Below are 24722 nucleotides of genomic sequence, written 5' to 3'. Positions count from 1 at the left end.
CCACCACCCAGACAACACCACATTTGGGAACTCGCTCATGGAAAGAGCACCAAGTTGAGCAATCTTTGTTGGTTCCTCCTTGTCCTAACAAACAAACAAAGCCTTACTGCATTGGAAGGGCGAAATGCAGATTTCCTTTCATAGGAGAATTAGAAGTGAGGCCTCCACCTCTCTCCAAGGCTGATGCATCACGTGTCTCTCACAAATGATTACACTCCCCCAGTTATAGATTTCCAGGAAGGTGTCTCTCTTGGTCCAGCTTTCCTTGACCCATGATTTCTCATTTACGTTTAGAAGTGGTGCCAAATTTGTTGACTTCTTGCCTCCAAGAACTGTTGAGAGTTGTCCCACATCCGTGAGAGACAAGGTTTATTATCTATTTATATGGTCTTGGGCTACTCCTTATATTACCAATTGATTTTATGGTAGAACCCCAATTTCATCATAGTATCAGAGCGGATTGTCCTCGGATGAAGTCAAATGTCCACACGCGCTCTATGTCACTCAGTTGTTGTCCACGTGCTTGAAAATCCACCACACGTGCGGAGGCGTGTTGAGAGTTGTCCTACATTGGGTTGCTTCCTATATTGTCAATTGGTTTTATGATAGAACCTCAATTTCATCATGGTATCAGAGCGGGTTGTCCTCGTGTGAAGCCAAATGGCCACACGCGTTCCACGTCACCTAGTTGTTGTCCACGTGTAGGCTTGAAAATCTGCCACACGTGCGGGGGCGTGTTGAGAGTTGTCCCACATCGGTGAGAGACAAGGTTTGGGTTGTCCTCGTGTGAAGCCAAATGGCCACACGCGTTCCACGTCACCTAGTTGTTGTCCACGTGTAAGCTTGAAAATCTGCCACACGTGCGGGAACGTGTTGAGAGTTGTCCCATATCGGTGAGAGACAAGGTTTGCTATGCAGTTATATGATCTTGGGCTACCCCTCATATTGCTAATTAGTTTTACAGTGGAATCCCAATTTCACCGAGAACTGCATCTCCATAATAAACCTGAGGAACAACGACCGAGTGGCTTCTCGAGGACTCAATTACATCCCTCCTCACATTCCTTTTTGACTGAGATAGAGGGAAACCCCCGCTTTCTTTCCCCCTCTCAGAATTTCAGACAGTAACTCCTCCATTCTTCTCCAGCTGAAGAAATTACTTCCTTTGGGAACGATGATATTCCTGACAAGCCCATCACTCTCTGTTTTGGACAGAACAAGGAAAATCCCGGTCTTCTTGTTGAATCTTTCGACCCAAAACTGGTAACTACCTTATCTTCATTTGTAAGTCAACAACCGATGTAAGAGAATCGGATGTTAAGCATACCTAGGATTAGGATATGCATATTCTTTTATATTCCTTCTGTTGACTGACTTAAGATTCGTGAGACTTGGCCTTTTGGAATTCATTTGTATTAATGAGTTTGTTTTTTTTTTTTTGCATTAGCTTTCTTAAAGAGTACAAATTTGATATCTCAAAACTGGAGCCATTGGCGGCAAAGGTGAGCAGCGCATAGATTGGTTTCTTATAGATTAATCTCCCTGTAGATATTCAATGATTGCTAAGTTTGCCTCTCTTCGACGGCTAATTTATAAATAAATAAAAAATAAAAAATAAATTGTGTTCCAGCCTCATTCTCCAGATAATCGTGCTTTAGCAAGAGATGCAAAGATGTGAAAATTGACAGAGTATTTATCGGTTCTTGTACTGGTGGAAAAACAGAGGATTTTATGGCTGCAGCCAGAGTTTTTCTAGCATCGGTAAGGAGTCAAATCTCTGTCACATTAGTTTTGGGATATTGTTTACATATGCTGACTTCATTAGAAATTTGAAAGTTTTTTTTTTTTGGAAATTCTCTTTTCTTGGTTTAAGCTTAAAGATTTAATTCCTTTGCTGCAGGGGAAAAAGGTCAAAGTTCCCACATTTCTTGTGCCTGCTACCCAAAGGGTTTGTTAAGCTACAGAATTAAGTGCTTATGTGGCAGCATCCGTGGATATAAATTTATCAAGCCATTTATGAAATGCATGATAAATGAAATCTTGTTTTTTGAATATTCTTAAATTTGTAGGTTTGGACGGACGTGTATAGTCTCCCAGTACCAGGGTCTGGTGGCAAGACTTGCTCTCAGATATTTGAGGAAGCTGAATGCGACACACCTGCAAGTCCCAGTTGCGGTGCTCGCCTGGGTGGTCCGAAAGACACGTATGCTCGCTTAAATGAGCCTCAGGCAAGTACATCCTTTTCTGCAATACATCCACAAGGATCTAATGTGCTCTCATGTCTTGGGGCAGCTGGACCTCATGCATTGTTGCATTTCACTATATCATTGTCTTCGATAGAATTAGGACCGACTTCCCTGCCTTTGGGGGTTTCATAACCCCATTTGCAGATAACCTTGTTGCAAGGAGAACATCTTGGTTTTTATTTCAATTGTATTGAAAATAAATACCGGTAGATTATTAACCATCTTGTCTTTGCAGGTATGCGTCTCAACAACAAACAGGAACTTCCCAGGCCGAATGGGTCACAAGGAAGGCCAGATATATCTCGCTTCCCCCTATACGGCTGCTGCGTCTGCTTTGACTGGTTACGTCACCGACCCGAGAGAGTTTTTGCAGTAGGCAGTTCTATCATTACAATCTGATCAGTGTATGTCATCTTTATATTCTGCAACTAAATGTTGTTAGATAGCAGAGATTACGGAATAATGGGTGTAACATCCATCCTGCAAGGTTTTGTCTTGTATATGTCGGGTAGCTGCCGTACGTATTGTATGTGTGATCGTTAGAGCATGTTAGAATGTATTTAAAATCATGATTTTATTTTAGGAAATTCTTGCATACAACTAGGCTAAATCCTTGAGCAAATTCTTTGAAATTCTGAACTATGTGAAGGGATTTTGAACTTGAGTGCAAAAGGGAGGAAGGCACTGCTCTAATCAATTTGACTACGTTCCAAGTCTGTGACGACTTGAGTAAATTGAATGCGGTCAAAACCCTCATAAAGTGATTGCGTCATTCCGCACTAATAATGTGAAGCCATATGTCTTAACTTTTTTACATGACACATTATTCGCACTAATAATGTGAAGCCATATATGTCTTCACTTTTTTACATGACCCATTATTAACGTAGGACGATATGGTATCTTTGAGAAGTCTTTCCCTAGTGAAATGAATTGTGTCCCAAGCAACGGATTACTCTAAGTCAAGAAGTTTCCCTCCAAACAAGGGACTTGTGGAAAGGGCACCTTGTCCCTCCAAAAACAGGTCAAAAGACCAAATCAGAGAGTTTGTAGAAGTAGAACTACTACAGCTTTACCACAAAGGCCAGACCAGTTAGGATTATGACAGTATTGACCCCAAGAAAACAGAAAAATAATTATGACGATCAGAAGATTGGGGTCCCTCCTCCGTTGTCATTTGTACCAGTTTGCAGTTGTAGAGCAGGTAATTGAGTTTTTTTACCATGGAGCCGGATCCCTTCTGGATGATTTGGAACTGAGCCCACTCATCAAATGATCCGAACCATTAAAATTTGATCCAACCATTACAATTATTATCGTTTTAAAAAGATCCTTGTTTGTAGCTGTTGGATCAAATTTCAATGATCCGGATCATTTTATGAGTAAGCTCAGTTCCAAATGATTCGAAGGGGATCCGGTTCCTTTTACCAGATTCAAAATTCAAGTTAAAACTAGGGGCAAAAGCACAGTAAATAAAAAGAAAGTAAAAAAATGCTGATTAACCAAAACAACCGAAATAAATAATTAAAAAATAATAAAACCAGACAAGCTTCTTTTGCAGCAAAACTCAGCACTCTCCTCTCTAGATATGAAGTGAAACGCTCCCATATTTACAGTACGAGAAGGCAGCAGCAGCATGTAGCGGAATATGCAGGCCTGTATGCTAGCACTATGTAACAGCCTGTGGAAGCCGATCTTCGCACTCTGTCTCATTGAATTTCTACTTCTTTCTGTTATCAAACTGTAGGTTTCCTTCATTCGTCTTACCAGACTTAAAAATAATGCGCAGCAGTGCCTTTTCTAGATAGGTTTGTTTCTTTGTCTCTCGCTCCTTTCTTGAAATCTTGGCGCTGCAAATAAATATGATTAATCGGCCTTAGACAGAGACCTTCATAATCTCATAGGAGTCCAAAACACCGGCAACTGAAACTTGGAGGGCAAAATGTAAGCTTGATGGTTTCAAATTTACGTACCAAGACCATTAGCCTCAGATGTCCTCATGATCCGAAGCCTTTTCACTGAGCCGAGGAACATCCTGAAATGCCACAAAAATTGCAAACATACTTATTAATAACAACTCAGGCGATATCAATTATATATGAAGTACATTGCTCCACGTACAATCACAATCCCTACATCTTTATGTTATTAGGTTTTCCATGCTCTTCCTTTTAACAAAACTAATATTAGTGGTAGTAGCAGCATACCCCCAAGGAACATCTCCAACAAGCATCCAATCTCCCTCTTTATCTTCATATGTGAGCACAAATTCGGAGGATCCGTCCAGAAGCTTCGAGGGTTTCTTTGCTTGTTCCGTGTCTCCACCTAACATGAGCACAAAATTATTGTCACACACGGGGAACAAATTGGCCAAGTCAAACGGGCCATGATTGAATACCAACTATACGTCCTAATCGGAACTCATAAGCTTATAAAGTAATTAATTGAGCAACAAATGAGGTCCTCTATCAAATTTTTCCAAAGGCAAAGGAAGACAACTAACCAATAGTTGTAGTGGGGCTGATAAACATTTCCTCGAGTGTTTGAGCCAAAGTCTCATAGCAAGAGTGAGCATTCAAATCCACCTTCCTCCCGATTGGAATTCCATCCATGTTCACCTTCACAAATCCGAGATGCCCCTTCTCTTTCACAGTTGTCTTACTACCGACATTGATCTTCTTCTTCGAAGTGTCCTTCGATTTCTCTCCAACGGCCGTATCATCTTCAGCCCTTGCAGTCTTTGCTTGGTTAACCAAACTGTTCATCCTCGCAGCACTTATAGGTGGCCATCCCACAACCTGACTGCTTTCAGAATACAATATACAAAAATCAACGATCCAAAACATGCAGGAATTCCAAAAATACGGAAACAGAGTATTCATATTATTTCTCAGAGTAACAATACATTCAAGTATTCAACATGGTATTAATTAGTATTACAATGTAATGGATATTAAAAACATAAAACAATTAATTTAAAACAATTAAACTTTTTTTTGAATTATCAAAGATTCAAAACATATATCAGACTAAAGACAATTAATCATTTAAATAAAAAGAAACCGAAAATACTTGAACAATTATTTAATCTTTTCTTAAGGGGGCATAACATAAACCACTACTTGGGGTTTTCTAAACTTTACTGTTTTCCTGGACCGGACACAAACCGTGCATAATTGAATTTCTCACTTTCCATCAGTTTTCTCAACTTTGTGAAAATTCTCTCACCTTACAGCAGTGGGAGAGCCACCCTCTTGAGGAGCAGAGTCAGCAGCTCTCTTAGTCCCAGAAACAGCAACAGCAGCAGAAGCATTGGGTCTGTGAGAGAACCTAGAAGCAGCTGAAGAGGCGCCGTGAGAGACCACCATGGAAGGAAAGTCCTTGGCAGTCAAGATTCTACCACGCTCACCCCATGCACATGGGTTGCTGAGCTTCCCTCCGCCACCAAGGCTGAGGCCCAGCTCAAGCTCTGCCTCAGCAGGGTAAGAGGTTGCCTCGGAGGACATCCCCACATAGTCTTGCTCCACCGCCACCACCTCCGCCTTTGACATTGTAGACTCGTTCGATGAGACCCCAGAAGACCCACCTCCACCACCAAGCAACCCAAGTGTGGCTTCCATCAAGCTGATCAAGAGAGAGAGAGGGTTGAAGAAATTGTGGGTTTCACAGAGAGAGAGAGAGAGAGAGGATGTGGGATTTTGTTTGTTTGTTTGTTTGTTATGACTTATGAGCGTCAAATAGAATCGAACGGACCACAAGGGAGGGAGGACTGAGGAGGAGCAGGGGAAGGCAAAAGCAGAGGAAAGGGGAGGGTGGGGGAGCAGGAGGGTGGGAAGGGGTAGGCGGTGGAGAGAGTGATGATGATGGGGTCCATGTGTCTGCTGGTGCGCCTTGCACCATCACCAGTCACTACCCACCCTCATTTTTTTAATAGACATGATTCGTATCTTTCAAGGATCTGTTTCTCTGTGTTGGGTCTTACTGTTGTTACTAAAACAAACAAAATTGGTTATTTGGCTAGAAAATGATGTTCTCCGAATTCCTTCCACTTAATCTTTATGATTTATAAATCTGAATTGTTGAATTTGATTAAATGGATAAATTTATTATGATTTTAAATGGAATCTCATGTTTGTAACCGTTGAATCGAATTTCAAAGATTCGAATTTATGGGTCATGAGTCTTAGGTGAAGGGGATACGAGAGGATCCCTTTCCATGAGGCCAATTGATTATGACTTATTTTTTTTCTTTTTTTTCATCAGTGTTTGAAAGAATTTTGTGTGCACTAAAACTATTGAAATAAACAATATTATTTACATTAAGAAAAATTAGAGGGAATTTAGCCTCACAATAGGATAGTAATAATATGATTCAAATTCGCATTTGACGATAATCAAACTTAAGACCTCTCACTTACAAGTAAATAAGAATATCACTAGACTGTAGTAATAAGTGACAAGACTTAATGTATTAATATATGCTATAAAATTGATAGGGTACAAAGTTAATATATCTTACTTTTATAATATTGTAATAAAAAAAGGTTTTTTTAATTAAAATGATCATTAAAATTAACATAATTCCTCACTTTAGTATCTGACAATTAAAATCGATAGAAGTGGTCTATAAAATTGTCTAGCGTAAAATAGTTTGGTTCTTCCGGGAAAAATATGTCAATATTTTTGCAATAAAGTAGGGTTGAGATGGAGAATCAAAAATATAAAATTTTATGTTGGGTTCTTTGCGTTTCTCTAATTACAAAGATTATGTTTTGCTTTCATGCTCATTTATGTGGTATGATAAGGTTTAGAAGAAGAAAAAAATGAATTAATGAAGATAATTAAAACAAGTGTGGTGGTATAATATGATGAAAAGGATGGAAATGATACAAGTTGCTTGCAAGTATGATGGTATTTTCAACTTTTTGGTCTTGGTATGATGGTTAATGATAATATTAAACTTTGGCTTGTCGGACCTTTTAGCTTGGACAATGAGGAAAAAAGGGATTTTAGTTCTGTATACAGAAAAATTATGCTGGTAATAGTGCTAGTTCTTGGGATGTCAGATTTGCATTTTTTTTCTTTTTCTTTGTTTTTTTTTTGGGGTAAAATTTGTTTTTCTTAATTAAGTATTTTTATTAGCAACATAGCCCTCTCCCACCAGTTTTCTTTGTTTTTTTATTTAATTTCAACCAAATAATGTTTGCGTTTTGATCAACTGGAAATTCTTTACATAATAGTATTACAATTGAACAAAGGACTCACGCAAAAGTTATGTCAATAGTAAAAATCAAAATCATCGTAAATATAATAATATTTATGTTTATGTGAGTTGAACATAATACTTAAGTAAATGCTTTCTAACTAGCTTTTTATGTGGTGATATTTATCTCCCAATGTTATAGAATGTCTCAAGTTTGACTTTCCATTTTCTAGTTGATAGATTATTTTTTCATCTCATTGTGGTTTTTGTTTTGTCAAACAATATTACAGGGGAAGCGAGGGGGATATTTGAACACAAAACCTCAAATGTAAAGAAAAACGCTTATAATGAATTGAGACACAAATCCGTTTGCTGTTTCAATGATTGTTATGAGTAAATGTCACATTTCTTTGTAGGTTTTACTTTATAAATCTAGAGGAAACACTTATAAGTGCAGTGAGAGGGACTGTTTAGGTAATGGGCAAACAAACATTCAAATCTGTGGTTACCAAATACCACAATGGAAGACCATCACTAATTCACCATTAATTTGATCTTAGGTGTCTCTTAGCTTTGCTTTAATTAATAGTATTAGTTAAAGCATTAGGGTTAAAGTCTAAAGGTTGAGTCTTTTTACAAGAAAAAGAATTATTCTGTTCTTATTTATCTATGCACCCTTTATATGTATGTTTCTCCTTGGGTGCTGTCTACTATTGGTAAGACAAAGGGCACAAAACCTTGTTTTAGAAAGTTGGGACCTAAAGAGAGATGCACTGGCAGTGGATAGTGGGCCTTTCAGTAAAGCTGAGAAAATAACAAATTAATTATTAATAAAACCAAATTATTTAGTTATTTACAATTCAAAATTATGGAATTAGGATCCACTTCTCAAGAATTTGTTGGGGTAGAGATAGTCTATTCAATTGATTTGTTTATGAAAGAAAGGTACTAAGAAATAAGTCAATGTTGCATAAGTTTACCCTATGCCTTCATTTTGACAATGAGACAATGACAATGAAGTAAACATTTTTTTAAGAGGAAAAATCTTGGATGTAACCTGTTGTTTTATTTATGTCTCTATTTTATATGATGTGAAAATCAGTTACACAGTACGATCTGTATTTCCTAACGATTCTTACGATTAGTTTGGTATCGTTGTGTTTTAAAGAAACTGTTTTTGTTGTGTTATAAGAATAAGCAGTTGTGAAATAAAGTCATAAAGTGTTTAATAAATTATAGTTATAAAAGTGTCTTTAGTAAAAAAGAAAATAATGTTATAATGATTGGTAAATTTTTATGTAAAACAACTGTAACTATGTTAAATAACCAAAATGAACATAGAATGGATGTGGATATTAATTTAAATGAAAACTAATAAAAATGATTTGAAATTTTTGAATTTGAACGATAAGGACAAAAAAAAAAAAGGTAAAGTGAATAGTACCAATATTGATTTTTTAGTGTAAAAATATGGTTTTTCATTAAAGTTTACCCAATTTCCAACGAGTTTTCCAGTTTTCCTACGGACCAGTCACATTTCAGGCTATTTTCCTACCATCTCCGGCAATCATTGGCCTTCCAAATAGGTATAATCTTATTCTACACTTTCATATCTTCATTTTGATATATTATGAATCGAATTTGGTTAAAAATCGTGAGTTACGAAATTTTGAAAATTGCCAAACTTTAGGTCAAGAACTCCGAGACGTTTAATGGAGTGACCAAAATAATAGATGGTGAACAATTTCACGGATCATTTCTATTGATTTTCAATATCAAAGACCAAAGTAATTTGTTATGCAAATCTCATGAACCGTTTTGGCTAAAAAGCCTAGATATAATTTCTAACTTGCAGGCTATTGAGCTGGGCCTAGGGTATTATAACCTCTGTATAAATCTTCGGCCCCAGCAAAAGCCTAGATACACGATGTATTACTTCCTGCTGAGTAGTTGTATACAAATAGGAGTTCTGCAGAAGATTCATTGGTGCTCATCAACTCCTTCTGTTTGCATCGATTTCAATGGATTCCCCCAACTTCTGCATCATGTTAATTAGTCTTCATTCATGTGTATTTTAGTTTTAGTTATTCAACCATGTAAGGTTCACATCATTGTGTTTGAAGACCAAGTAGCTAGCAGAAAAATTAAAGACCCAAGTTCTTTGTGATTTTCCAACCCCTATTTTAATCTTGCCAAATAGATGTTACTTGCATTGCGGTTTAATAATATCCATCTCTACACTTGGATAACGAGTTTGATATCTATTAATTACGGATGACTCATTGTGTAATTTAGTCCGACAACTTAATTTGAACCATATGCTTTCAAATCTCACTTAACCTTAAGGCTACGTTTGGTATGAGGGAAGAGAGTGGGGAAACGAAAAAGTTGCATTTTCCATAGTTGGTAAGTCTAAGCTTGAAAAATAATTTTTAAGTCGTCAAAAAATGAGAAGAAAATGATTTTTCATTGTTAATAAATATGGAAAGGAAATTTTGCATTTCGCTTCCTCTGAAAAAAGATACGCAGCCCAACCCCGGAGACCATAGCTGCTACTTTGACGGCAATACCATGTTCAAGTAGTAGAGGAGAGGCGAGAAGTTGTGGGCGATAAGGGGAGAAATAATTTTTATAAAAAAAACATGCGTACAAAAATAGAAGAAAAGAAGTCGGATTAATGTCCAAAGGTTAAAAAACTGTGGGACAAGTCGACAAAGTGGGAGCCATGTCACGTGCCTATACTACTGAACTGCATTCAACTTAGCGTCACGTAAGCCGACAGAGTACGCGGCTGACCGGGGGACCTGTGGAACCACTGGACAATAACACCCCAGCCCCTTTAGCTTTTCATTTTGCAATTTTAGTCCGAGACAGCTATACACTTTCTGCAAGTCGCTTACTTTACCCCACGCGCTACAGCGTCTATTCTTATAGCTATCGTACATCTCATCAGGTTAATAGTTTTTGCGACCCGAGCATTTTTACTCACTATTATAATTATCATGCACTTAATTATTTAACATGTGTCATTTTGTTTACTTCTAGTTAACTTTCATATTAAATATTACTTTCTCAATTTTAAAAATAATTAACCAAGGTTACGTGAAATAATATATGTCAGATGATTAGATGTATGATGAGCATATACCAAAATTTAGGATGGTGAGCAAAAATACTTCATTTTATGATTGAACTCACGAAATGGAGTAATGTGGGATGAAGGAAGAGTTCAGGTGATAAAATGAAACAAAATAGAGTGCAAGGATTAAAATGAGATTTTGTAAACAGTACAAGTATCATCACTAAAAAAAAAGCCAAAATTTTGGTATGGTTTGGTGCGTACCATACCCTATGTCAAAATTTTGATATGCGGTCAAAGATTCATCAGACATGGCAAAGAAGCAACGTAGTCTGCCCTAAGATAATCGGGCTTTTATGCCATTAAGGGACCATAGGCCCTCCGGGTTGCTCATGGTACGGGTCATGAGCGATCCAAGCCTACCATGACATATATTATGGGTTCTTTGAACCACCTATCATATGTCATGTCATTGGGCCACACCTGGTCCAATGGCATCAAGGTACCAACTCTCCAGAGTCTCCCCTTGGGTGTCCAGCGCGACTACGCTCTTACCAATAGGGACCTTCAAAATTGCTAGCTGACATGACTGTGAAGACTGACCTGCAATCTCCTTTTCAACCTGCCTGTTAAGGTTTTTCCCTATAAATAGCTATGTCAAACAGAAGAAACGGTAATTGCCACTTACTACTTAGAACACTCTCAAGTTCTCTATTCTCTCTACTACTTTTCTGAATTTGGCATTGGAGGCCCTTTGACGAACACCCTTCTCCTTTTTGACGGTGTTCGTCAACTAGGCTAACAGTGCTTGTTCTCTTGTAGATGGAATTTTGTCTAATCAGCCGTGTACAAATTTCCATCCATAAACTTTGAATGAATTAACTAATAAATTGACTACTGACTCAATGTGATGAGGTGTTTATATATGTAAAAGTGACTCTTCAAAATAGTGGTGTTTTTCTTTGAAGAGCCAACAGTTGTATCTTTTAAATTTAAGGGCAAAAGTTGCACCCTTTCCCTTGTTCTTGAATAGTCATAGCTCATCAAATATAATTTCCCTTCAAATAAAATAACTTATTATATTTTTAATTAAAATTTTCAACATAGATATGGGAAGTATAAGGGAGATAAGATTGATGAAGAAGGGTAGTGGGAAGGAGAGGAAGAAATAAAGAAGTATGAATTGAAAGTAAAAACAACTTAAATTAGTTTTTAAGCTTTTAATTTTCAGTTTGTGTACCTTTTCTTACATACTTCATCTAACATACAATCATTTCTTTTGCAAATATCCTTTCCCTGTATTTCAAGTACAAAAAACTAAAAATTAAAAACGAAATAGTTATCAAACAAACTTTAAATATTTCGATTTCAAGATACATGTAAAACATATTTTAAGTGAATCTCACTATTGTATATTTACCTATTTCCATTTAGTGGTGGTAATGAGCATGTACAACATACCAAATATCTAGTAGTTAATTAGCCATCAAGATCAACATAGTTGAGACAAATATTCAAATACCATTTCTTGTATAGTATGGTTGTTGTTTCAAATTGAATGTATGATTACTGTTCTAAAAATCAGCATACGTAGTGTCTATGTGCTAGATGGTTGATTGCAACTGAGATTTAGGCCAAAATGTTCATTAAAATAAGATGGGAATTAATATGCCACCTAAGCGCTATCTAGGCGGTGATTCATTGCTTTTTGAATTTATTATAATTAACTAATTCATCGAAAGAGTTCTTTGGGTAACCTACCAAAAAGAAATCATACGACATCTCTTGCTGCATCGCTTCTCTTCTCTATGTCTCTTTGAAGCATGTACAATGATGCTCTCTCTGTGCCATCTCCTGAAATTGCCGTGTCGCCATGCCACTGTCTTGCTCTTTGCATGCGCCTCGACAATGAAAATTTTAAAGAAAGAGAGATGTGCAATTGTGATTTGCAGACTGCAGTTGTAAAGAAAATAATTGGTGGCGGCTTATGTTTTTTGTAGGGTATTTTGGATTTTTTAGTGATGTGTCATATATATTGGGAGCACCTCAAAATGGTGAAGCATTCAAAATACCGTAAATTTCCCATCAAGAATTTCAAAAATTACAATTAAATTAAAAGGAGTTAAAGTAATTCAACACATTTTAATTTTGAATGAATTTAAAATTTAAAACTTTAGAAAACAAAATAACAAAACAAAAAACCTACACCATAGTGGGTGGTTGATGTTGACTTCCAATTTATATTCGAATAAATGTTTTAATAAAACATTTATAGATTAAAACACTCAAATTTCATTTAAAAGAAAAAAACACTTATGCGTGTGACAATTAGTCTTTTCTTTTAAAACCAGCCCCATTTTTATCTTAATGACAAACCAAGTACCAAAAATGGCTTAAATTTAAACATATGGGCTCTAGAATTTTACTCATATACTTAAACTTCATAGTATACTCTTATATATAATAATTACTATTATAATTAAAATAAAAATTCCACCTAGGTTCTTTCTAGGCCCTTAGGGGCAAGACCCGTGTTTGACCTGCCGCCTGAGTAACACCTAACATCTTTTAAAATCTTGTGCATGACAGCAATAATTTACCTATTTAGTAAAACAAATCTAGGTATGTTGACCCTAAAAATAACAAGACCTACGTGGCGTGCATGCCGATTAATTGTTAAGGTAACTATGTACTTCTTGCAAATGTGGGCATGCCAACTCGAGAACACCCTCGGTCGAGCAAGTAGAATAGATGTGGTGGTGGTGGTGTCAAATGTGCTGCTCACTTTTGCACCTAAACAACTACCACTGAGAAAGGTACACCTCTCGGCCTAGGGCTCTAGAAACTAAAGACAATGTTGCTTAATACACTGCGAAGTTTATGATCTTTTGCACCAAGTTCGACAGCTTCAATTATATTCATGACAATCTAAATGCCCCGAATCAGTATTGTATCGGTAAAGATAAGCAAAGGAGATGAATGACTTTATGGTGAAAGTGGTTTAGCCGTCTAAATGCCGAATTATGAAGTGCATCTGGGAGTAGCCAATCATAGAACATCTCAATTCAATTGGGAACTAATGAAGTGACCTCTTTAAGTGAAAGAATTGAAAAGTCTTTGCCAATCGAGACTTGGATAGATAACCAACCAACCAGAAGCAGTGACGTTTTGCTCATAATCGTCTGATTATACAGCTCCAGCGCTGTTAATTCAACTGAAGATGTCGCTGATTGTCAACACAGTGTTATTTATCCAACTGAAGATGTGTTGACATGAGGGTTAGGATAATTAGGATTTTTCTTAGGGCTGTGAGAATGATTTGGCATAGAGCGAGGTTTTTCATGTTTAATGTTTTGAGTTGTTGAGTTGAAGGGGACTTCTCATGTTGCAAAACCACTTCTATTTACAATTTAGATTCAATGATAATCAGATTTAACGAGGTAGAGTCTTGATAGGGCTATGCCTACTCGACACTCACCTGGATATCCTCTGACTTTATCTTATTAATCCCATTTTTAGCCGAAACTCAATCTCTATTTAGTCTCGTCTTCTTCAACTTGAAGTAGGACTTTGAACCTAATCTCTTTATTCACTTAGTTCATTCTTCCCTGACCAAACATAGGTTCTTATCCTTAGAATAATTCAAATCTTATACAAACCCATCCTGATCTTTAACAATCATTACTCAACTAGGACTCGACTGAGCCATGCCTGAGCATGACCATTCAATAATTCTAATTTCATTTTGGACTCGGTTTAATTCACTTTTATAGGTTGAGCGCCAACTGGCCTGAGAAATTAACCTTGGGCTTAAAGTCAAGGCTTTCTAATTCAACATATCATTTTCTCAACCAAAAACCTGTATTTCAAACCCAAACAGATACATAATTTGAAGGAAGAAAAAAAAAAGAAAATCAACAGTTTGGACTTGAGCAAAATATGTATCAAACCTTTAATCCTTCAAGCCTTACTCCAACAAAACTGTCTAAAAAAGAATATGATTTTTTTTTTTTTTTGGTTACAAGGACGCAAAGCAAAAAACAAAAGAAACTAGAAAATAATCTGATGCAAGTCAATTCACTAGTGCATTTATTGAATCATTAGGATAAAATGAATGACTATAACAAATTAGAAGAACTTAACAACAGCCATTAGTAGCTCCTAATAATAGTCAGGGCGTTTTGGACATTTTTTGTGGATTACTTTCTTTATGTAATTTTAGTTTTTTGTCATTTTAAGTTTATTGCCTTTCTAATTTCTGAATGTACGTTACAAAATGGTTATAAAAACCATTTCTTTCTGTAAGATGAAGGAGTTGGACGTTTTTGTTGGTGAATGAAATATTCAGAGAGATTTCTATCTCATATTTGTGTCTTTCTCTTGTTTAAGAGTCTGTTGCTTTGTTCTTTCTAGTGTCTACGTTATAGGTTGGTACTAGAACCAAAGTTTATAGGTTTTCAGGTCTCTCATCGCACTAGGAGATAGTGCACCCTGCCTATCAATCCTATCTATCATTTTATTTTGTTTCTATCCGCTGCACCCTGCATCAGTTAGTATAAGAGCGTAAACTCAATCCAAGGGTAACCCTATATTCAGCATGTCATAGATGCCATTAGATGAAGATCTAAATCTGGACCTTCCTCCAATATTTGATCATTGCTTGGATAGTTCATATCCAACATGTTGTGAAAATTCTTCAGGTGATTGTCTCTTAAATCTTGATCTTTCTTCGGAGTTTGATCATTCTCCACATGGTACTTATCACATTTGATGTCAAAGTTCTTGTGTGGTTTAACAAAATGTTGATATGGAATCTTGTCTGATTATTAAAAATTCTGATTACAAAGAATTTTTGTTTCATGATTTCATTGGAAACTTCTGGATATGTTGATTTAATTGGGGTCGATGTCTTCTACTTCAGAATTTTCAAAGTTTTGGTTGATAATATAAATCAAATGAAGAAGGAGAATGTCAAGGTTGCAAGGTATGCTATTAAGGGTGCTTTTCACACTTCAGCAGTCAATATTAAATGCTCCAACTATCTATTTGTTTGGACCGGCAAAGTTCAATTTTATCGCTCCAAATCAGATGATGATTCGAATTGGAGGACGAATTCTCTCCAACCTAGCGAGAATGATGCACGCTAAGGACTAAAGGCGTTATTACATAAAATTACTGGCAGTTGGGATTTAAGTTTTATAATATAATACATGCATTTTTGGAGTTATAATGCATGTATTTTGCTTTAAATTTATGGCTAATGAAATTCCTAGGTTAATGACATTTTATGAAATCATTTAGTTTTTTAGGAGTTATATTGTAAGCCTTTATTATTATTATTTTTTTTATGTATTTCCATATTTTTCACTTTAAGTTGTAAGCCTATAAATACTTCTATTTGTAAAGAAGGGGAGAAGTTGTTTGAATTATCATATTGATATTTGAGTTGTAAACTCGTTTTTATGTGCTTTTCTCTTGTTTAAGAGTTTGCATCTTCGTTCTTTCTAGTGTCTACATTGTAGGCTGGTACTAGATCCAAAGTTCTTAGGGTTTTCAGGTCTCTCCTCGCACTAGGAGATAGTGGACCCTATCTATCAATCTTACCTATCCATCCTTTTTATCCTAATTTTCTGTTCTCATTTCATTTTATTCGTTTTTATCCGCTACACCCTGCATCAGTTTGTTATCAAAGCCCTAATTGATTCTTTGGTTATTATGTTGTTGTTGTTAGGTTTTTATGAAATCGATAATTTAGTCTATTGGAGTTCTCTACCAATTTATGATGAGTATGATGAAGATTACATGCTTGTGAATAAAGTAGCTAATGAAATTCAATTTACTCTGCAAATCGAAGCTCATTGTGTTGTTGATTGGGATTCTGCTCTGATTCTGCATGAATGCAATGGTGATGAAGATTTGGGTTCAATGGTTGAGGTACTTGCGGTAAAATCTATTCTATATTTCTATAACTTTTATGATTATGTTTGGGAATCGTTCATTGCTTGTCACGCTACAAAGTTTTACTTGGAGAAAAGAAATTTTTCACATTGTTCGAATTATGTCTATACTTTTCAAAGTCTAAAATATCAAGATGTTTGCTGGAAATTGTATGTGCACTCAAATGCAATTTAAGTCATCAAGAAAAGTTTAAATTCCAAATGGAACATGACAAAGTGGAGAAGAATGAAATTATTTTGAATTTTGTACTATTTGGATATGTTGATGCATGCTGAATTTGTGGTTCTTAATTGGCTATTGTGGCAAGTACTTGTTGGGTATCTGAAAGACAGAGGAAGACCAAACAGAACTTGGGGACAAGTTTATTCGAGAAGAACAAATTATGTGTTCCATGAAGTGTTTCTTTTTAAAGGGAATCGACCTTCTATACCTGAGTTTAGTTTGAGGCTGCAGATCATAAAAGAGTTACATAGCGATGACCCCGTTGGAAGGGACAAAACCTTTACACTAGTGTTTTTTTTTCCCTCATTTATGGCCTGCCATGCGCAAAAAGGTATATTGTTTTGTGGAACAATGTCGAATCTGTCAAGTTTCTAAGGGCAAGGCAACGAATGCTGCTTTGTACATGCCATTACCCATTCAATCACAACCATAGGTGTACATGAGCATGGATTTTGTTTTGGGTTTGCCTCGTACTCAACATGGTATAGACTCAATTTTTGTTGTGGGGGATCAATTTTCCAAAATGGCTTACCTTATTGCCTGCAAGAAGACAACGGATGCTTCAGAAGTTGCTAAGCTATTCTTTTGCAAAGTCTACTAACTTCTTGGATTACCAAGTTCAATTGTTTCAACCGTGACACCAAGTTACCAAGCCATATTCGATGTGTTCAATGTGAAACACCTCATTCCATACAAAGGAGACATCGACGATACTGGAAATGCAAATTTGAGGGCGAATTTTCTCCAAATCGAAGAGGATAATGCAGGCCAGTTCGCTAGTGCATTTATTGAATCATTGGGATAAAATGAATGACTATAATAAATTAGAAGAACTTAATAACAGCCATTAGTAGCTCCCAATAATAGCCAAGGTGTTTTGGACGTTTTTTGGCTAATTGGATTACTTTCTTTATGTAATTTTCAGTTTTTTGTCATTTTAAGTTTATTGCCTTTCTAATTTCTAAATGTATGTTACAAAATGGTTATAAAAACCATTTCTTTTTGTAAGATGAAGAAGTTGGACATTTTTTGTTGGTGAATGAAATATTCAGAGAGATTTTTATCTCATATTTGTGTCTTTCTCTTGTTTAAGAGTCTGCTGCTTTGTTCTTTCTAGTGTCTACATTGTAGGCTGGTATTAGAACCAAAGTTTATAGGGTTTTCAAGCCTTTTCTCGCACGAGGAGATAGTGAACCCTACCTATCAATCATATCTATCATTTTGTTTTGTTTTTATCCGCTGCGCCTTGCATCATAATGGAATTGGATCATCTCCAAGGCAAACTCTCAGGATCCTCTTAACCCACTAACACAAGCTATTGGATTTTGATCCAATGGCTACAAATAGTAGGCCCCTCTAAAGTTATAATAATTGTAACCGTTGGATCAAAATCCAACGGTCCATGTTATTTGGTAAGGAGGATCCCGAAGAATTGCCTCGGAGATGATCCAATTCCCATCATAATCATTCTAAGTCGAACCATGCCGATCGACCTTATCGTCGTAAAGAAGATACAGCAAACTCGCAGGTGGCACATTGCAAAATATGCAAATCTAGATTCCATACACCAGAAAAGAATTATATTTTATGCACAAATAAATTCATTAGCACACCACATTTTTGATATAACACATCGCAAATATGCAATATAAGCTTTAATATTCTACATCAACAAACAATATGTAAAATGAATTTGAATTTTGTCGGTCCCTTTATTCATTGTCTTTTTCTTTTTATAATTTTTTTTTTCTTTTGGTTTTTGAGAAAGAATAAATTAAATTAGATTAGATAGCAGAAATTTGAGAAAAACAAAATTAAAATGAGGGAAGTGGGAAGAATGATCTAACCGAGCTCAACTCAACTTGCTGACATCACCCCCCAGTGTGCACATCCTCATCCTGCACCCCATATTACCCTTATGTATTTCAGTGGTTCTTTTCCCAACAGTACACCCTCGGCGCAAATTAGCACCAACAAAGCTGTTACTCTCATCTCCCTGAATATATCCCACCAAAGATCCAACCCGTTAACCCATCTCCATCCGGGTTGATCATACGTAGCTTAGATCTCCTACGGATGGACTCCGATGGACCCGCCCACCATTCTTACTCCCGTTCTTCCTTTGAGGTTTTTCTTGGTCACCCGACCCGCATACAATGGAGCACTCGATTCCACATATGTTACTAAAGCAAGAAAATAGCCCATTGCTCCCATCGCTGTGTCGCCGTGTGTGGCGCGTTTCACTGGATTTAAAGCTCGAAAACTCTCCCCTATCATACACTGGCGGGAGCTCCGTCCGCCACCGCTCGAGCTTCGACTGCAACCCTTCCACGCTGTCGTCCTCGTTCCACGCGCCCACAACAACCGAGCTCTCGTTGTCCTGGTCCACTCGCTCCTTTGCGATCGCCGCAGCCACCTCCGACGGCGACGGCCCCAGCTCCGACTCCGTTAGGAACGGTACAGCCATGAGGTTCGACTTTCTTGGCGTCGCGTACGCATCGTAGGGCGACTGCAGCCTCTGGAATGGCGACTTGCCAGCTGGCAGAGCCGACCTCCGCGCTGGGGTAGCACCAAAATTGTCCACCAGGGTGAATTTTGGGGAGGGCTTGTGACTGGCAGGCATCTTTCTCGGCGGTTCTTCCGCTTCGGAGGCGCTAAGGACGGAGCTGGCCGGTTTCTCGTTGCTACTGCTATCGTTCTTCGGTGGGTCCTGCACGCCGGCATCGGAGGCGCTGAGTGCGGAGCTTGGCTTCCCTTTTTTGTCTTTCCGACTCTTTGGTGGGCCCACATCGGAGGCACTGAGCATGGAGCTCGCCTTCCCCTTTCGGTAGCTAACATCCGACGCACTGACTACAGAACTTACTTTTCCCTTTTTACCCTTCTTGTAAATTATATCTGATGAGTTGCCAACCAACGAGCTCGCCTTGGAACCGCGACCCTTCTTGCTTTTTCTAGCGCTGACGTCTGACGAGTTAACCACGGACGTTGCTTTTTCCGTTTTACCCTTGTGTCTGAATTCCTTTTCTCTCAGCTCTGACCCGAACATTGAGCTGGAGTCGCTCTTGGTGCGCCTCAGCTCTGGCTTCGAATACGTCGTCATTTGGCTTCCGGTGTGGTGGGTTTTTGTGCTGCGCGGCGCGTCGTCCTCGCCCATCAAAGTTTTATATCCAACTGCTGAGGCGCTGAGTTGGGAATACAAAGGCATGCTCCGCATAGAGCTATGAAGCAGCGCCACGCCGATGTTTAGAATCCCCTGCGGCCGACCCGAGGGGCGGCGCACCTGGAGCGCCACGAAACGCATGCCCACTTGAGGATGGTGGTGGTGGGGTTTTGCCGGGGTTGGAATAAGGTTACCAACCAAGATACGGACGGTTCCCACGTGAACATCCTTGAACCAATGCAGGGCGTAGATCTCGATCATGACCGCGGATGTGTCTTCATGCAAGAAGTCCTCGTCGACCCGGAACACAAACTTGTCGTTCCATGTAGGGTTGTTGTGGCCTGAGGTGTCCACCCGTGTTGAGAGTTTTCGATCCGGGTGCACCCATGCAACGGCGTATGTGCGCATGGAACGCGACATGGGCGCAAGGTCCTGCGCTGATATTACGTTGAGTTCCAAAAGCTGGAATGGAGCTAAGATTGATTGGGACATTGTCGCGATAGAGTAAAATAATTCAAATCGCGCTCAAAGCTTTTAGAATGGAAATTCAAATAGAAGCTAGGCTAGAATCTACAATTTACGTATTTTCTCTTGTATTTAGATGTGACAATTGATAGGAAATCAAAGAGAAGGACGTCGTTGGTGTGTTGTTGAGAAAGTGGCGATGGTGAAGGAGATGATGGAGATGGCTCCGCTCGTCGTCCGAAAAGAGGCGGCGGACGGACGACCAGAGGTGAGTGGAGGCATCTAATGGGAAGGAAAATATGTTTGGAAAAAAAAGGGAGGGGGAGAGAGAAAGAGGGCAGCTGCAAGGTGGAATTGTGTAAAAACAGCATAGAACAAGGAGGGTCCGTTATTTGAGAAAGACAAATGACGACGATGGGTGTTAGAGAGTGTTTGACCCCATGCTTTTTGTTTTGACTAGGTTTAATTTTGGAAAGTGGAAAGCGAGAGAGGGTTGTTAATTTTGGTGTAGTTACATGTACCTACAGTCCCTAATCTAAATTTAGGGTTTAATTAAGTGTGGGATTTTATGGTCCTTTGAATCATGTGTGATCGTCTTCAGCTAACAGTAATTTTGTTTTGTTTTGTTTTTTTCATTTTCTTTGTTTTTTGTTGAGAGCTAACAGTAATTGTTACCAGTATCACCTTAATTAAGTCTTTATCCTAAAGCCATATTGAGATAGGGAATCAAACTGCGGGAGATGCTTTGGCTTTAGCTGGTAGAGAAACCACAGAGTAGAGATGAGATGAATGTAAGCACAAAACACATTAATTTAGTACTTTGTAATATTATCCGGGAAACTGATTAATCTAGCTACTCTGTAATAATTATTCATGTGTGTATGTATCTTATCTTCTCTATGTTAAACCGAAGTCGGTTCAGGTTCCTAATCATCAATCTTCAGTCTAAACATTTGATGAAGATTCCAAGTCTAACAAAAATTCTTTTGTTTGCACAAGTAAAGTCATTTTATAAACCACGTAAAAAATTGTTTGCCTCTCCAAAATGCAAACTTATAGTTTTCGGTCAAAATGTGTATTTTACATCATGTTAATTAGAAAGCTTCCGGACAACAAAAAAAATGTAAAGTGTTCATCCAAAACATTTAGCGAAGAGAGGCTCTAAGCCTCTAAGGAACGTCGTCATTAATGGAGCTATGCATGCATGGTGTCCATCGGGTGACATCGAACACAGAGTACGTAGCATATGCATGAGAAGTTGAGAATATCTTCAGATTTACAACTTGAACCGCATATATAATGAACTATGCATCTAAAATTGTCCCTCATGGTTTACGGGTCACTAATTAAGCACACACATAAGGACGTATGTTTTGCTAGTAATTTATCATTACTTCAATTTAAAACAATAGTTAGAAGCAAAACCCTTTTATATCAGAACATTTTATAGGGCACGAGGATTGCAGACCAACGTTTGGGGCATGAAGATCGCAATAGGCCGTTATCTTATCTATATAAACTGTGAAAAGTCTAGCATTTCAGTATACCTTCTTTTCAATTCATTTATCCATCCAATCCCAGGTTGCTTCCCTTACCAACTATATCCAAGGTTCTACAACGCGCTAGTTGGGTGGTGGATAGAAGCCTAGCGCCTAGAGGACTAGGCAGGTGCTTGGTAGGGGCTTAGGCGGGGCCTCTAGAAATTCATGGAGTATGAATGTTGCACAAAGACGACTTCTTTCAATTCCATATTACAGCACCACCTACAATAGATTGGAGAAAGAAAGGAGCAGTAACACCTATCCAAGACCAAGGCCGATGTGGTATGTAAATAATTTAATTTGGAACTTAATCAAACTACGACTTAATTGCAATATTAAAAATCCATGTCTATTAATCTAACCATTATTTAATTTATCCAGCAAAACGAATAAAATGTTTAATTTCAATGAAATACTTGCAGGATGTTGTTGCAGCGGTGGCAGTTATAGAGGGGATTACTAAATATTCAAATGTAGAAAGTGTAGAAAGTGTAGAAAATATTGAAATGTGGTGTAAGGTGGAAGATGTGGGTTAGGTATTTATAGAAAAAAAAAATTAATTTTTTAAAATTTTTCTGTATTTTTAAAAAAAAATTTGACATTTTTAATAAATTTTAATGTTGTAATTAATCTGGACCGTTGGATTTGAAAAATAATCAAATCCAACAGCCAACACGCTGCCACGTGGCCAACGGTCAAATTTATGACCGTTGGGCCTTTTTTTTTTTTTAAATTTTTGGTGAAATAAACGTGGACCGTTGATCTGTGATCGGACGGTCCAATTTAAATTTAAATTTAAATTTTTTTTACCGTTGGAAATCCAACGGCCTACAAAAACTAGCCGTTGGAAATCCAACGGCTCTGAGGAGGGCCACGTAGCCCCTTGACAGTAGGCTGCAACTTGGCCTGCACGCGGGCCCCACCGCCTGCAATTGCTGTCGGTGACTCGCCTGGACTTGCGCGTGTTGCGCATGCGCCAGGGAAACGGACCGGCCTCTGGATCTGTCCATTTTGGGTTGGGCGCTTGACTGGCACGGGCTGGGTGCCAGCCTGTTTTCCTGGCTGGAGCTGATTCACTCAGTGCCGGGCCATTTTCTTCACTTGGTGCCGGGCCATTTACCACGGGCTGGACTTGCTCTAAGCTGAACTGGTAAATTGATATCTTTGTCTGAGCAAGAGCTGGTTGATTGCGACCTAAACAGTGTGAACCAAAGTTGTGAGGGTGATTTGATGGATGATACGATTCAGTTCATCAATCAAAACTACGGGCTTAGCGAGACTAATTACTCTTGCACGGGTGTTGATGGTACTTGCAGCACCACGAAGGAGGCCAGCCATGCATCCAAGATAACTGGCCACGACTGTGCATCCAAACAGTGAAGCTGCCCTTTTGAAGGCTGTCACTAATCAACCAATTTCTGTTGCCATTAATGTTGGTGGTTCAGAATTGCAGTCATTTTCAAGTGGTGTCTTTACAGGAACTTGTGGAACAAACCTCGACCATGGGGTTACCACTGTTGGTTATGGAGTTAGTGCTAATGAGATTAAGTATTGGTTAGTGAAGAACTCATGAGGCGCAGAATGGGGTGAAGAAGGGTACATAAAAATGCAAGGAGATGTTGAGACAAAACGTCTTTATGGCATTGCTATGGAAGCCTCATACCCCACTGCATGATATGTACATGATCAACTTGTACGTTTTTATAATTTTTTAATTTAATGAGGATAATGAAGGATTAGGCGAGTCAAATTATTCTTAAGACTTGATCATTGAACTACAAAAGTAATCTTACTTTCTAACATGCATATAACAGTTAGAAAGAACCAAGACCTGAGATTTAGCCATCAACTTGTACGTTTAATACAACATGCTAGATATGTGGTATATCTGCATCAAATGAACGACTTATACAGCTTTTTTGTTAAATAAGTAAACAATGGATTGGTTTAGATATACAAAATTAAGCTCAAGTAAAACCCAACCAATATGAAGCCCAAAGAAACAAACCAAAAGCCCAAAGGTTTTCAAATTTCTACCCCAGTGAAAGATTCAGGCCTAAAATAAAATCCATGGCCACCGTCTTTGACAACTTGAACGAGAAATATAGTGGTGGTGAACGGCGTTTTGGTTGGGAAAACTGTGGAAGTACACGTGGCACAGCTTGCTGTCTCTCCAAGCAAACCAATAAACAAATGCTCACAGTAAAATACTAGCTTATGACAAACCTGACTTATTTCTATGGTTAATTTGTACTTCTTATACATTCATTCTTAATTTTTGTCATCTGATCTTTTTTAATTCAGTCGATTCAATGGTTATAAATTAAGACGGTGTGCAAGAAATAAAAAAAAGTGTATGGATAGTACACCCCTATTTCTAACTTGTCCACATCCTTTTTCTTTTTTCTTTCTTAAAATGGAACACTGTTGGTTTAGCCACAGCACTCCACTCTTTCGGAAATTGGAAAGACTCACAAAGGCATTTCAGCCTCTCATGGCCACCATAGTGCAATTCACCAGCAATAAGAATCGAACCAAAGAAGTGCGGGCCTGAAATTTGTCTCCAACCACTAAGTCATATGGTGATGGTTATGTTTCTACATCCTTCAATGACATATTCTTTTACCATTATAAGAAAAGCTAAAAAGAATAAATATCCGCAGCCTCATTAGAGCAACTCCACCCCTAAAGACTTTGCTCCAGCACCTAGCCTATTTATCCACTTCAGTGAACAGTAATAGGCCAAAGCATCTCCACCCCAAAAAAAATGTGCTGGCACCCAGTCTAAAAATTTGCTGGCACCCAGTTTAAAAATACGATCTCCACCCCTACAAAATGCGCTGGCACC

The 24722-nt window shown here is 38.0% G+C and overlaps 3 protein-coding genes and 1 pseudogene across 5 annotated transcripts; 2 read left to right on the top strand and 2 right to left on the bottom strand.

The window, feature by feature from the left end:
* Positions 1-1095: 1095 nt before the first annotated feature.
* LOC125472757 (3-isopropylmalate dehydratase large subunit, chloroplastic-like) lies at positions 1096-2828 on the top strand. Of its 2 annotated transcripts, XM_048574559.1 has the most exons (5): positions 1096-1263; positions 1448-1502; positions 1631-1761; positions 1901-1948; positions 2070-2828. In XM_048574559.1, the coding sequence occupies exons 3-5, from the start codon at positions 1732-1734 to the stop codon at positions 2376-2378; spliced, it is 387 nt and encodes a 128-aa protein (XP_048430516.1). In that variant the 5' UTR covers positions 1096-1263; positions 1448-1502; positions 1631-1731; the 3' UTR covers positions 2379-2828. The 2 variants fall into 2 exon arrangements, with proteins under 2 accessions (XP_048430516.1, XP_048430517.1); XM_048574560.1 differs by having other exon boundaries at positions 1448-1761.
* A 916-nt stretch (positions 2829-3744) lies between these two features.
* On the bottom strand, positions 3745-6160 carry LOC125472748 (auxin-responsive protein IAA12-like). Of its 2 annotated transcripts, XM_048574537.1 has the most exons (6): positions 5552-6160; positions 5475-5521; positions 4750-5048; positions 4454-4571; positions 4220-4281; positions 3745-4096 (listed from the first exon to the last, which is right to left on the bottom strand). In XM_048574537.1, exons 1-6 carry the CDS (start codon positions 5864-5866, stop codon positions 4047-4049), a joined length of 891 nt encoding a protein of 296 aa, XP_048430494.1. In that variant the 5' UTR covers positions 5867-6160; the 3' UTR covers positions 3745-4046. The 2 variants fall into 2 exon arrangements, with proteins under 2 accessions (XP_048430494.1, XP_048430493.1); XM_048574536.1 differs by having other exon boundaries at positions 5475-6159.
* A 12086-nt stretch (positions 6161-18246) lies between these two features.
* On the bottom strand, positions 18247-21403 carry LOC103948651. Its single transcript, XM_009359691.3, has one exon. It carries the CDS (start codon positions 20358-20360, stop codon positions 18759-18761), a length of 1602 nt encoding a protein of 533 aa, XP_009357966.2. The 5' UTR covers positions 20361-21403; the 3' UTR covers positions 18247-18758.
* Positions 20533-23549, top strand: LOC103942563 (annotated as a pseudogene).
* The last annotated feature ends 1173 nt before the right edge of the window (positions 23550-24722 follow it).

The sequence above is a fragment of a genome, unplaced genomic scaffold (genome assembly GCF_019419815.1).
Source record: "Pyrus x bretschneideri cultivar Hongxiangsu unplaced genomic scaffold, Pyrus_bretschneideri_v1 Contig73, whole genome shotgun sequence".
Lineage (NCBI taxonomy): Eukaryota > Viridiplantae > Streptophyta > Magnoliopsida > Rosales > Rosaceae > Pyrus > Pyrus x bretschneideri.
The sequence above is the reverse complement of the archived record's forward strand: the minus strand, read 5'-3'. Positions and strand labels throughout refer to the sequence as shown.